The 15,336-nt window shown below is 38.5% G+C and overlaps 1 protein-coding gene across 1 annotated transcript in view; it reads left to right on the forward strand.

Annotated features, from left to right (window-relative positions):
• The window catches only part of VPS41 (VPS41 subunit of HOPS complex), a 109,428-nt gene that overhangs the window by 46,993 nt on the left and 47,099 nt on the right, over window positions 1-15,336 (forward strand). The window contains exons 6-8 of the mRNA XM_050892324.1: window positions 1,924-1,986; window positions 3,146-3,211; window positions 12,867-12,986. Coding sequence (XP_050748281.1) covers window positions 1,924-1,986; window positions 3,146-3,211; window positions 12,867-12,986 — 249 coding nt within the window. The remainder of the gene's footprint in view (window positions 1-1,923; window positions 1,987-3,145; window positions 3,212-12,866; window positions 12,987-15,336) is intronic.

Here is a 15,336-nt window from a genome sequence, read left to right on the forward strand (position 1 = left end):
GCCCAACTCAAATACAACCCTTTGGTTGGCTTACATAATCACAGCTTTGCGATACATCTCACTGTCTCCAAATATTGATTTTCTAATCCTTTGGAGCAGTAGCTCAGCCCTACACAGTGCATGCAGCAGTATTTTTAAAGCATGTTGTTAGAGGCAGTATATTCGCTAATGAGTAATGGACAGAGCTGATAATGCTGCTTAGGAGATGTATCCAGGAGACAAGCTTGAAAGGGAGATGAGGTGGTTTGAGATGTTTTTAACTTCACTGAGACTGCTGAACTTTGAGCCACTCTGAGGATGGCTTAGTTCCTCGCTGATGGCTTAGTTCCTCTTGTAGTTTACCTGAAGTCTATTTTTTTTTACTCTGTCTCTTTGACTGTCTGCAGGAATTTTGGGGGTTCTTGTCCTCTGAACTGGTCTTTTTAGAGCCATTAAGCCTCCCTTTTTGTGGCCCATTACTGGTGTTTACTGGCTTTGTTCTACAGATCTTTGTCTAGTGGTTTTTTTATTTTTTGTTACTATGATTTTTTGGTTTTCCCCCTGAAGGAATCACGATGGGGATGGGGAGAGAGAAAGAAAAAAGGTTAAAAGATCTCTTAGATCTTTGAGTCCAACTTGTTGAACATGCAGAGCAAAGTTACTGAAGGGATTACCTTTTCCAGAAAATAAGGATGAATAACTAAACCTGTCTGAGAACCTTCTAAAGCAGATTTGCTGTCAGATACAGTTTTTCACTGATTGCTCCATGGGATGCTCTTTTTTCTCCCTTCTCCCACCAGCCAGTGTCCATCCCTGCTGGGGTGATTTTGTTCCAACAGCTTCTGGCAGTGGGTGGAAACCTCTTAAAATCATAATGAAAAAGCAAACCAGTTATTATTCTTTGTGGAAATCATAATTAGTAAATCAACTACTAATTCCTGGCTGTAAGTCTTCAGCCCTATTTTACTTCTAAGTTCTGCAGGAACTGAGTTGTCAGCTGTCTCATCTGAGAACTGGGGAAGGGAATGTTGCATGTTGGATGAAGAGACATGAGCCCAAAAGAGGGCTGGACTTACAAAAAGCTTGAGAAATCCTACTCTGTAGTCATAGCATCTAAGTCTAATAATATTTCTTAACACTTGATACCTCTGTGCCTGTTATGTAGGTAAAGGGGATAAAACATTTAAAAATCTGTTAATTCTCTTGACAGTAGAAACATACTTTTTGTTGATGGGGTTTTTTTTAATGTTGAACCTTCTTCAGATGGATTAATTCTGATAGATATTCTGATAGCCTATGATTACAACTTCAGTGCTGACTATTAAATGTACTGAGATATCAACATAAATGAGAAGGGAGGAATCTTCAGAGAAAGACATTTCCAGTGGTGATGGAATAAAACAAAATAGCACTGAATGCACTTGGGAGGAGGAGAAGATGCCGAGAAACATATGGGAGTTGGTTTTCAAGCTGGTTTTACTTTATTGCCACAAATTTATTTTTTCTTATGTAAACCCTGTATTGCTTGCAGGGGAAAAAATCCTACAGTTCTTTCTCAGAAAGGAAGAGTTTTTAATTTATCTTCCCCTGAATGTTATTATGTTGCTCTTACCTTACTTAGATCAGTATCTGTTAAACAGATTTGATCACCCTAAAGCAAAAGGAACTTGCAGTTTTTGCTGTGTTTGTAACAAAAAAAAGAAAAGAACAAGATTCAAATAAGTACTTTTGTACTGCTGCAAATATTTAGAGATACGCCATAATGGAAGCCCAAGATGTCTGAGTTAACTCTGAATTGTTAAATATGACCATTTTTTCTTTAGGAAAAAAGATGGAGCTGTTAGCATTCAAATTAATCTTCTAGTTGTTAGTGATTTACATTCACCTTTAATTGTCAAGTGGTTATTAGTTAAATATTTTTGGGTTTTGTATATATTTTTTTAGGTGCAGGTGTTTGGATTGTATTCAGCAGAAGAGTTTCATGAAACGTTTGACTGTCCTATTAAAGTAAGTGCTTGTTTTAATCTTTAGTAATTGTGGTGTTGTCGTCTTTAATAACAGAAAGGTCACATTGAGTCTAAATGAGAGAGGAGAATACCACTTCCTTGTAATGTTATTCAAGTCACTAGAAAATAGTTATCTATCTCAATATAAAAGCTTTTGATCTGGTTAGGCAGGAAGAAAGCCGATCTTGGTTTTGTAAGAAGTATTATTGAGTTTTTCAAATACAAAAGGCAAAGTGAAAGAGAAGTTGTCCTGTTTCAGCTGTTACCTGTCTCAACATATTTCTTTCTTTGTAGATCTGTGATACAAATTCTGAGGGTTCTGCTAACTGTGAGGTCAATATTTTGCAACCAATTCATATCCATTAAAGCTACCTCGGGATAAGGCAATGGGTGGTGATGCTGATGTACCCTGTCTGAAGGGAAAACTTCAGTTATACTCTGCTTGAGAGACATGTGGCTGCCTGGCTGTTGAAAAAGCACCTCTAGTAGGCGTATGGGAAGATATAGCTTTTTTTAACAAGAAACGTTTCTTACAGGTGGAAAGGTGGTGTGCGAAAAGATTGCCTTTTGCTGCTTGGGGTCTTCCGTGTTGCAGCTGCTCTTGGGAGGGGGGAAAAAGGAATGAGGTCATTAAGTTTTCATACACATCAGATGCGACTCGCTTGCCTCCTAGGGCCTTACAGCTCTTACAGCTGGATCTCTCACACTTGACACGTAACACATAAGGCAAAGAGGCTGTTTAAGGTGTGCTGATGCTACACGAGGTTGTCCTGCAACAGGGCTGAGGTGTGTGTGCCCTCTAGGCAGGCCCCAAACAAGACATAATCGGAGTAACCCTTGCTCGCAGCAGTTCTGTGCTGCATGGTCCTAATTCTGCTACCTGCTGTGCAAAAAACATAGTTGTTCGGTGTAACGTGGCCCTCAGTGTCAGGCGTGTGACTTGTCACGTGCCGTATAATATGGAGAATTTTCTTCTTTTCTAGGAAAAACAAATGGAGATACCTGAAACAACTAGGCTCTACTGCAGAGAAAGAACTCAGCTGTAATACTTGATACTTGGCAAAGGGTTATCTAGTTTAAAAAGTGATGTGGTGCTCTCTGTAAACTCTTATGTAAGCCACAATCCTCTCTTTTTTTTTTTTTTCCTTCTACCCCCCCAGATTGTTGCTGTTCATCCTCATTTTGTAAGATCCCACTTCAAGCAATTTGTAACAGGAGGGAAAAAGGTAAGCAGTCATAGTGTAATGAACTTAGGCTATCTTTAAACAGCTCTTAAAAATAGCTCAGAAGGCTGTGTATGTGATTTTTAACACCTAGAGCAAAGAATTCTGCTTTTTCCTTCTCTTTATGCATTGTATTCCAAAACATTCTTACTTAAGACTAATTCGGGGGGGGGGGGGGAGTGCACTTTTTATGTTAAAAACATGTTGGAACAAGTTGAGCTTCAGAGTAGAAATACTTCTGTCTACATAGTCTGAAAAAAATGTCATTTGCATTTCCTTGGCCAGATTTTCTCCATTCATTTTAATTTGTTGAAGAGGGAGCAGAAGTTAGACCTTAATACTGATCTTTTATTATGCATGTTGGTCTTGGTGTTTGGGATTTTTCTTTTGCTTTACCTGTGGGTGATTTTTTTGGTGTTTTTTTTTTTTTAAGTAAACGAACCCAAGTATCTTCATCAGTTCTTGTTCATGGTATGGGGTTTTTTGTTTGTTTGTTTGTTTTTAAAGTAGTTCAGGGGAGCTCTTGGTAGAGTAGAGCTCCCACTTTTTAAAATACTTGTAACAGTGTAGTTAAAGTCTTCTACTTGGGGCAGTTGTTATTTTAAATGTGCATTAGGTGTCTTACTGGTGTAAGGTGCAATTCTGACTTCCAGATTACAGCTGTTTCCAGTTCCTACAAGTATCTTGTATCACATCGCATATTTTCTGTCAAAATATGAAAAGTTTGATTAGGAAAAGTTTCTTGAATTCATGGAATTTTCCTGTACTTTCTCTTATGAATTAAGGATGAACAATCCTCACTTATAGATGCATCAAACCGAATGCCACGGCTCTCCTTTACCAGCATGTAAGAAATATAGACTTCTAGTGCTGAATACAACTTAATTTTCATTAACAGTTCAATATGTTTCAAAGCATAGCTGTGTTTTATTTTGCTTTTTAAGTGGCGTGTATGCTTGACAGCTTTTGCTGGCTGGTTGGAGTTGGTGTTGTCATTAAAATAATGCACAGTCAGTGTATGTCTTTGTCAGCCACCAGTTTGCGAAGCTTTTTAGTGCTGATAAAAGGGGTATGGAAAGAGGGAAGCAAGGAATTAATACAACAGGGCTCTGTCAGGTGGTAAAAGAGCTTGCATTCACCTGATGCCGAACAGAAAAAAACATCAGGGAGTTAACACATTCTCTTTGGTTATCTTTGATTATTTGACAGGTTGTTTTATATTCTGTCCTCTGGGGAATGGTATACTCATTCTTAATGCATTCATTTTTTGCTGAGAAACTTTCCTCTTCAGGAAAACTTTAATTGACATCTTAACATAAGGTATTTAGCATTGAAATAAATGTCCCTCGATACCTGTAATTTGATTTTATTGATACATAAAACCAACAAATAAAACCTCTTAGCCTTGTGGTAGAAACCCTTCCCCTTTTCCCTTTTCCTCCAAAAGGAGCATATGTGCTTGTATAAAGGCAACAACAAAACAATCTGTGAAAATTCAGGAAGTTAAATTCCACCTACTTATTTATTGAAGATTTTTTTTCTTTTTCTGAAAAGAAAAAGGCCTTGAAAAGTATCCCTGCTTTTTATTTACACCTCTCCTTAAGTGTAAAGCCAAAAAGCTGTATGGGGGCAGCAGGCAATGGGGAGTTGGTCCACAAGAGCAAGGAGAAGCAGGCTGAAGCATACCACCTCAGGCTGCAGACCTTGCATCTCTCTCCCTGTGTCTGGAGGTTGTGTAGTTGGGTGAGCTCCTTCAGGGAGGGGGACAGGACCTCCTGTGGCTCCTGAGGTCTCTGTGCTTTTAAGCCTTTGCACGGACACAGCGACTTCATAGCTGATAGCTGGCAGTGGTGGGAGGCATGCTGCCTGTCTTCCCCACCCGCACCAAGGCAGGGATAGCAGTAAGGATAGAAGTAAGGCTATCCTCATTCTGAATCAAGCTTAAGAGAAAAGTTTTGCTTAAAGCCCTCATGCTATGCTCCTTGCCTGAGCTGCATTCAAAAACATAGTGTGAGGTGTGTGAACTCGTTCGAAGGGTTGCGGGGTCTGTCTTTGTTTTTTGTTGTTCTGGGAGATGGTGACATAATGTATATTAGAGTTTTAAATGTTGGGGGTTTTTTTAAATTGTTTGCTAAGGTAATTTGAGCAGATAAAAGGACCCAGAAAGAAATTTGGTCACTTCCTCAAACCTCTCTAGTTGCATTATGAACATTGTTGTTCTCAGAATATGAGAAGGATGCTCTTGATTTCCTACTTGAATTTCATGCTGATTTTGGTTTACAGTGAAACAAAATAAAGAAGCCAAACCACACATACACACAGGAAGCAAGAACTTGCCCCCCCTAACCTTAACACTCTGTTTTGTCTCATCTCAAAAAAACACTTCAAGATCTGCTTAAATTTATTAATTTTATAGCCAAACATCTGCCTCAGTAGGATCCTTAATGAATGGGGTGGGGGTGCTATAATTATAAATTACCACCTCAATTTTTTGAGAAATATAGTTATTCATAACAATATAAAAATGTATAAAAAATACTTTTCAGTTCAAAGACCCACTGCAGAGCATTCTGCAGATGTTCAAGGTGAGCAACAATCTCAAAAAAATGTAGAGAGGGAGGGGAAAAAAGCGAAGTGATGTGCTGTGCTTCAGAGATGTGCCGTGCAGGTCCTTGGTTCCCAACACAGGTCGATGTTTGGAACTTGGGTGAATTGTGTGGTGCTGAGATTTGCCACATCTTAGAAGCTCAGCCTTACCTAAAGCTGACTTAAGAGCAGTGCTCCCTGGGTAACTCTTTAAATCATTGCAGATTGTTGGAAGCTTAACTCTACCGTGCATATGTTTATACAGTTGCTTAACTAGGCATGTACTAGAGTCCTTTAAGAGCGGTTTTTCTCTCAATTGTATTATGAACTAATTAACCAATTTAAATTGCTTACTAAAGCACTAGTTTTTAAAAGTAAAGAACTTTCATTAAGCTTGGGATAATATCATTGCCTTCTATTTTGGGCTGGAAAAGCTTTTTTTCACCCCCTTTTTTTCAATGAATGAATGTTATCTGTGCCTAGAAACAAGGCAGGTACTGTGGAAACGTTGACACGATCACAGTGAGAAGCAATCGGTACCATACTAAATAGAGGTGCTTCCCTGCTCCCCTCCCCCTTATCTCTGCAATTAACTACAGCACCATTGTGATGACTTGGCAGATGACGGTAACCCTGAAATAATAATACCATATATTGTAAATAACAGGGCATTCCTGTCCAGAGCAGACAGTAGAGCTTCAAAGCAAGGGAAAAGACAAATAATGTGCTATTGAAGGCTGTAACCTTCTACCATTTAAAAAAGGGTCTAGTCTTAAAAAATAACAGGGTAAAAGCCAACTAAATGAGGGTGGTAAAGCTGAAAACAAGGTGTTCTTTATTTAACTGTTAGAGTGCTGGTCTTTCCCAACACATCAACTAAATGAACGTTATTGCAAAGTTCAAGTATCCATTATATCCAGAGGGTTAAAGAGGCAGAACTAACAAAGAGAGAAGACTGAAGGATATTTCAGTTCCAAAGTCAAGGTATCAGCTACTGCATCTTATGTAAAGATAACTTAGGAGAGCAGGACAACTTGAGGTTTCTTTCTTGGCAGAGGCATTGATGAGACTCCCTATTTCATGTTTTGATTAATATCAATAAACAGACACAAAGGTTTTTGTAGTAAAATTCCTAGGAGAGTGAATCCTCTGGAGTGATTGAGTCACTCTGCTGAATGTGTGCTAATGAAGGGTTTTTGGGGGGTTCTCTACCCAGCATGGTATGAATTCTGAAGCCAGTATGGGAGTAGGGTATTCAGTATCTTAAAGGATTGGGCCTCCTCATTTGCCTAGGACATGCATTTTGTATAGTAAGTGTTGATTTGAGTATCCAGTCTGAAACATTTTAAGTGCTAGGGAACCAAGATAAAACTGAAAATTTACCCTGTGACTGTCAGCAGTCACATCTTTATATCTGTCTGTGTCTATATCTACATAACGTGTTTATATTATATATATATGGTGGAAATAGATATAAAACCATATTTTCAATGGGGTCTATATTTCTTTTGCTGGAGAAGATACACTATAAGAACTGGTTTTCAAATGCAGATGTGTCTGAACATGTTTGTCCTGTTTATCCTCCCAGAATTAGCATCTGAGCATATCAATGCCCATGCTTAAACATTAGACTCTCTTTTCTTTGTTATAAAAGCAGAGAGAACTTAGTGTTACCTGGGGCAAATTTCTCATTATATTAAAAAAAAAAATCTAAAATATTATTTCAGTGTTAGAATCCTGGGCTGGACCCACAGTGTCTCCTGCCTGAGATGTGAAACAAGACGATCTAAATTCCTTTCCACTCCAGGTGGAGCAATGTCATAGACAGAGAAAGGATAGTGATTGCGAACAATGCACAAGCGGGAAGAGAAATAGCATTCTTGGGGATCTGCAACTGCTGTTATGGGCAGTGGAATTTGTATGTTAAAGTCAAGTCTGCCAGGGAATGTCTCAGATTATTTTTTTTTTTTAATTGTCTGCTGTTTAGTGTCAGCAGATGCGCTTTGCTTTGTGAGTAAGTAGATGACCTTTACCTCTGAACCCTATGATATGTACTTCATAATAACTGGTTGGACTACTTCGACAAATTATTAAATTGTCAGGATGCTGTTTGCAGCACAGTCCATTTTTAGAAAGCAGATAGTCAGCTGTTTGGCATTATGTTGGGTAGAAGAGTACCAGACAAGAAAGGCAGATTGCTTTGTAAGCTATAAAATGTCAGTCAGTAAATACTCAAAGGTCTGGTTTAAGTGAAGAAACACTAAATACTATGGCAATTTCTGTCCATGCATTGGATAATTTACCATAAGCAGGAAACAAACTGTAGCAACAAGCAAGCCGCAACAATACAGGCCTGCCATTTGCTTGCCACAATGTATCATGCCTGTATGTATCCCATATTATTGAGCAGATGATACTTTGATATGTAGTGATCTGCTGTTTGCTTAATAAGCAGATTATTTGGCTTACATTTCTTCTTTATTATTATTTGGATATGCATTTCTTCTTTATCACGAAAAACAAAACATTCTCCTTGTGCTGTAACAAACAAATTTGGTTTGTGTAAAGAGAGAATGGATTGTAGTCCTGTATGCGTGTAATCTATGGTTGTGTGTTTTGCAAATGTCTGTGTAGAAAACTTTTTTCGTTGCCTGAGGTGGGAAGCAAAGAGGTTCTAAGTACATGAAATGTGTGAGAGCTTGTGTCTCTGCCTGCAAGGCTGCAGGACTTACTTTCCAAGGTGTTAATTCTGTAGCTCTCCGTGAATAGGCGACAGCTGGAATCTAGCAGTTGAGTTAGTAAGTACAGCCTAATGAAAGTCCTATGGCATTTGTTTGTATTAAACATCTCAAAATTTCTAGCTTCTCTGTCCATGAACTACAGCAGCAGCTCCTGTTTCATATCTCACCATTGCCATCACTTACCTCCCGATGCTGCTGTTGTCTGCCACTGCCTCCTTGCTTGATTTCCCTTGACTGCACCTCCTGCCCTCCCCTCCATCCACACCCCAGCTCCTTGGACAACAGCATTTTGTGATGATATTTTGAAAACTCCTCTTCAGTTGAAAACTTGAGGCTTACATTATTCTCTGCCTTGTTTGAGCTCATCCAGTCCATCACTGTTCCAAACAGAAGTGATAATTTTTTATTGTTGCTATATATTTTCTTAGGGATGCACGATTAAACAGTAAGTCTTCATGTGGCATGCTGTTCTGTGTTACTCTCGGATACCTGTTAATCTTGACTGTGCCTGTAAACGTTTTTATGCTGAAAACAATAAATATCTATAGTGATCACTTGTAACCATGGCAGTAGCATTTTAGGGTTTGATGATCTTGCCTGGCTGAGGGGAGAGTTGGTGACACAGGTGCCAAAAACCAGAACAAGTGCCACAGGTAGGCACATCTTCACACTCAGGCAAACAAAGAACAGGACAAGGAAAATACAGGGAGTTTTTTCCTAATTTTTATTTTGTGAAATAAAAGCTAATCCAACAGTGCTGCAGTAGGGAAGGGAAGGGTGGCTCTTCAGTTACAAATTGAAGTCTCAGCCTTTTTCTTCTGTAAAACTCCTCCAGATCTTTACAGAGAAGGTGCTATGTTGAAACAAAGTAATAATGCTGTGCATAGTGCTTCAGTAAAAGTGTGTTTCCTCTGAAACTTTTCACTGTGTGAGAACAGACATCTTTTATTTCAGTGTTTTGAAGGTGGTATTTGGTAGTGGGATGAAATTGAATTGAATTACTTCACCGTATTGATACTACCAAAGCTGCAGTCATTGGCCTCTCTGTTCAGAGGATTGAGAATTCCTGTACATAGTTTAAAGACTGGGATTACATGTAATTAGTGTTAATGCTAATTGCATGAGAGGCTCCATTAAATCCAAGCACTAGTGTATTCTCTTTAGCGGATGCACTCTAAAATAGAGTTTTGAGCTCTTTTTGGAGGAGGTTAATCTCCTGGTAGTGAAAGATACAAAGAGATGTATTCACTAATCCAAGAGAATTATATCCACTTGGTTTTAAAATCAAAAAGTGTCCTGCACTGTCCTCTTGTCTCATGCATTTCAGTGTGTCATTTTTCTTAATGATCTAGTGGACAAGCATAAGCAGTTAAGAAGACTCGCAAAATAATTAGTGAACTATCAGAAGATTGCAATGTACTATGAAGGAGTGTGGGTGGGGACCCTTGAAGTCAAAGTTTATTTTATTTTAGCTATATTATCATGTTGCGGTACATGCAAGAGATGCTGGAAGTGCGTTCTAAGCACTACTGTATTGTAACAAAGGACTAGAAAGATTTACCAGAGCAAATCAAAAAGGGGAAAATATAAACTGTATTGCAGAGAATGCAAGAAAGTGATTTTTGTGGCTGCTGTTGAAATATAAGTACTGTGAATGCTGACTGCCAAAATATGGGATTTATGGGAAATAAAGCCCTAAAATATTTTTCCCCTACCAAAAAGAGAGGGAGGTGGTAGGAGGAACCCCTCCAGAAATGGTGGATTTTTGTTATGTGTCTAGCTTCTCTTGAAGTTTTAAATGGCTTTCTGGTGCGATAAACATTTCAATGTGAAGACAGAAAGGAAGACTAAGAAATAAATTAGGCTGCTTATTTTGAGAGAGATGCGTTCAGTGGATAGCAGTTCCAAAACGAATAGTAAAGTTATGGGTTCAGTAACTCAGTTTCCAGGTGTCGTTGCTGTAAGAAATAGTAAATAAATCACATTATGTATATCAATAAAATGCAGATAATTGCATTGCAGATAAATTAGTAAAGCACGTTTTGAGATTAAGTTTTGTTTTTTTTTTGAAGCCACAATGTTGAGTGTCCTTTGGCTTCAGTGTTGGAGCTATTGCACTTGCTGATATGAAACAGGGAATTCTGGGTGCTGCAGTGATTTAGATTCACTTTCCATCTTTATTACAGGCAATATCAGACTGTTGTCTTCTACTGCCTTGGTCTGAGAATTTAATTAAGCATGTGCTTAGAGTTGAGCATAGACTGAAGCAGGATGTTTTTTTTTTCCCCTCCTCACCAGTTCTTTCTCAGGTCATTTATTTTCTTTGCCGTTTCTTACTCAGGTAGAGAGTCATGAAAAAGCATGACGTTCACAAACCATGAACAGTTACAAAATAGCTGCGAAGTGTCATTCCAAGCTCACTCTGGATCTTGTGTGTAATAAATAAACTTAAATTACGATTCAGTCACAAGCAGAAAAGATTCAAAGTTCATGTAATTGACATCAGCCAGTTTTAACTTTTCACCTCATCCACATCAGTTTTCGCAGCCTTGTCCAGTAAGTCCAGATGAAAATACTATGTATTTTGCTGCTGTCTTTATTGGACGGTATTGAAAGAAGTATCTAAGTGACAGTCTGTCGAGCCTCTCCTTAGGAGTTTGTGAACTAGGAAAAAAGTAATTTTCAAGTCTGGATCAGCACAGCACTTAGTTTTTAATGACATCCTCAGCTTCTGAGTAGAGCTAATTAGTTTGGGCTGAGGGCTGCTCCTGTGTTTCACATCCACCTACCAGCCTGCTAATGGAAATCCCTCTGTATGGCACTGCCTTATGAGCGTAGATGTTACCCCTGCTTTCAGTGCCTTGCCTTGGTTGCTGTAAAATAGCATATTCTCTAAGAGTTTTATTGAGTAGCCTTTTCATAGGTGGAAAAAAACCCCTAGACTGTCTAAAAGGTGGGCCTTCATGTGAGCTATGTGAAGGCCACAGAGTCATTTTGGGTGGGGTTAAAGTGGCAAGATAAGCCTGAGTGAGAAGTTTGATGTCTGCAGTGCGCTTCATGCAAAAGTTTCTGATAGACTATCCTAGTGACTGCTTTAAACTTTTGGAGACAATACTTGTCTTCTGGTGCCATCTTGTGGCTTTAGGAGAGAGAGGCAGCCTGTGTAATTGCTGTTAAAAATCCCTTATTTTGTTAAAAGATGTTATTTTAAACAACTAGTGTCTCATCGTTTGATGTATTTATGCAAATATGGGTGGTGGGAAACCATGTATAAAAAAGCATGTACAGCTGGATCTTAGATAGGAAATATTAGCAACATAGGTACTCGATTTAGGTTTTGGCATGATAAAAGTCCTTGCAGGTAGCAATTTTACACCTCTTAATGGTCATTGTGCACTCGTGTGAGCTCAAGTTCAGGGTGTGCATGTGTCTGTATGTGGATGTATTCACACAAAAGTTGGCAGGACTGGTATCTTAGAGTATGATCTTTGCAAATGCTTCAGCTTCTTACTTAGGTATCCCTCTAAGCGCTGCACTTGCATAACTCAAAGTGATTCCATGTTATAATCCTATTTAATAATTTCCTGAAACCATACAGGAACCGGTAAAAGAGCTGGACTGTCGTGCAAACTGTCTGCATGTAGTTGGGTTTTTCTTTGCTGCTGCAAAACATTTCATAACATCTCCTGTGCATTTAGATATTCTAAAATACCTTCCTTATTTACAGAACCCGGGATTCCCAATCACACAAGTTTTACAATCAGGAGCACTTGTGGTACAGTGCAGTTTGCACGTGTGGGACTAACACACAGCATCTCTAGAGCCCTGTGGAAGGTCGTGTTGTTCCACATGGGGCCAAGCAAAAGGTCATAGGCTTGCGGATCTTCGATGATTTTCTTTGACTACCTGTTTTTTGGAGGGAAGAAGGAGCCTATCATGAGATCAGTGGATAGGTGTGAGGCAGACTGGTTTCTTTACCAGCTTTCTGAAGTGTTGTCATTAGTGCTGTAGGCTTAGGTTCTCAAATGCCTTAATTTGTTTATCCTTAAAATGGAAATAATTATACTCAGTGTTCTTTGGAGAAACTTGATGGAAGGCCTTGTTATTAATATTATTACTAAAGTAACTTGAATTCTGTAGTATACAAGATTCTCAATATATGTGTACTATATGAAAATGTTTGATTGCATTTGCTTTTGTTTTGTGATAGGTGTTTATTTTTTGTTGCCCTTGAATCCAAGCAGACTAAGGGATAATGAAGCAAAAAATACCTCCCATGTTTACATACAGCACTGTGTCACAGAAATATTTCTTGTTGCACTTCTTCATAGTTGCTGTTATATGAGAGAGGCTGGATGAATAGATGGAAGCCTTCGGTTTTACATGAAGGGGAAGGAAATATAAGAAACGTAAAATGGAGAGGACACTTAATTGCTTGGGCCAATAATATGGTAAGTATTTGTCACCTCTGTTAAATGAACAAAAATACTGCTGCGTTACACTGATATTGGAAATGTTTCAGTGTTAATTGCCGAAATATTCCATTGAAAAATGGTACATTTGAAGAATCGAGTATAAAAGGCATTGAAGGATAGTGTTTTAGATCCCATTTCTTCGTAGACATTTCTTCTGGCATCTCCTGCTGGCTAGTCAGTGTTCTCCATATGGTTGCCACTTCTGAAGAAATTAAGAAAAGTAGCTTTACATACCACTGTTGGGGGGATGGTCACTACTGTACACTATTGTATAACAGAGTTTTGACCAGTGCAATTTATTGAAGCAAACTGTCTGAGGAAGGAATGCCAATATAACTCTTCTTTATATAAATAATAGAACATCTCCACCCCCCGCCACCCCCCGAAAAAAACCCCAAACCTGTCTGAATTTTCTAATTTGTACTGAAGTGACATTATCATATGCACTTCTAATGTTGCAGATTATAAAAAATGATAGTAATAATTTCTCATTTTGGTAGGCCAATAGAAAAGGCTAGACTTAGGAAAAAATAGGCCCTTTTTGCTCTAAGTGTAATTCGTATTTTAAAGGGAACCACTGCTTTCATGCTGAGTGTTGCATTTCACCTATCACTGTATATCTAATTGATGGGTCAAGGTCTGTGTTTTAAAGCTCAGCAGTGAGGGGTATGTTTTTAAGTGTGTATCGTGTCTAAATTCCAAAGTCTTGTTTTAAAATGTGGTGAAAGTACTTCTGAAACAATAGCTTTTTTTCCTTCTATTGTTTTTCCCTCCTGAAGGGAAACATTTATTAAAATATTTTAAAGCCATTGTTCTTCTATTTCTTTCAAAACCAGTTTGATATTAAATTTTTAGAGGTGGATTTTTATTTATTTGCTCCCCTTTAATAACTGCATTAGAACTGAAACTTCAATGAGTGCTTGATTGACATAACATTAGCTTTTTTGCAGGTTTTGTTCTTTTCAGAGCCATACAATTAAAATATATATTCTAGGTGAATCTGCTGGGAATGGATAGGACAGTTGAGGAGAGCTATCCCTAGAGATGATGTGCCACATCAGAACACAGAATACTAATAAAATGTTGAGAGCCATCTGTCAGAGACAAAAAGCCATGGTCAGGGCCTATCTTTCAATGAAAAATGAAATGGCACTTGCCCTCCAAAAGATTAATATATTTGGTTATTGGCCTTTCCCTTCCCCCTTTACCTTTTTAAAAATTTCTCCATCCTCTAGCAAGGTTTTGTTCCATTTTGTTTCTTTCAAAGTCAGAGGAAATCTTTTATAGCCTTGCTTCTTACTGTCTGTGCGTGGCTACCTAGTTTTTATTTTCTTACGCCTTTGTTTTTTGGCACACTGTATGTGAGCTTGCTAGACATTGGATATTCTGAGGTTATTTAGGCAAGGTTTAATTCTGCTTGTCAGATGCTCAGGTAACCCATGTTTGCTGCTGTGCCCTCTTCTCCTTCCTCCATGGCCAAGAGTGTGAGTTTTACAAACTGGGACACCTGAGGACCAAATCCTTAGAGGCATTTGGCTGCCTAACTCCCATTTGAACAGGTTTTAGGCTCCTTCCTGATAGGAAGTTGACTCTGGAAGTCCTTTCAGTTCATGATGCAAATGGCATACTTATAACTATAGAAGATCCTATGCTCTTGGTTTGAAAGGCACTTTAAACGTAAATTAGTCTATCCCATATAGGATTTGCTGCCTTGTAGAAAAACAGAAGGTATGATATGGGTCACTTTTATCTGAAAATCATCCTTGAAGACAAAGTGGTAAGATTAATAAAAGACAACTTTATTAAAATGCAGTTCAAGCAAGATTGCAAGTTTTATCAGATGAGCTTAGAAAACACAAATCATAAGCTCCTTGTTTATGTTACCCAGATATCTGGGCTCTGTACGTTGCAGATGCTATGTGCAAGTTTCTTTTCTGAAACCTTGATGGCTGTTAACTGAAGAGATGCCAATAGGAGTGTATTCCATGCTCGCAGTTCTTCAGTGACAAAGATCACTGACAAAAAAAACTCAGCCCACCCCCATACCACTTACTGCTCCTTGTGATTTAAACAAAAAAAAGAAACAAAGGCAAAACCTGGCTTAGACCATGACCCCCATGTTTAGACTCTTTGACTTACAAACAGTTGAATCTGTACAGCTGGGGACATAGAAACTCGCTGTGTGAGGGGGGAACAGAAACAGGCAGGGGAATCTTTTAAATCAGTTTTGTCACTAGAAAAATCCTAACATGGTATGGCATCCTGGACGCTGACCTTTCAAGGTCTCTTCCATCCCTTTTTCTGTGATCATGAGAGTTGTTCTTTA

The sequence above is a fragment of the Gymnogyps californianus genome, chromosome 2 (genome assembly GCF_018139145.2).
Source record: "Gymnogyps californianus isolate 813 chromosome 2, ASM1813914v2, whole genome shotgun sequence".
NCBI lineage: Eukaryota > Metazoa > Chordata > Aves > Accipitriformes > Cathartidae > Gymnogyps > Gymnogyps californianus.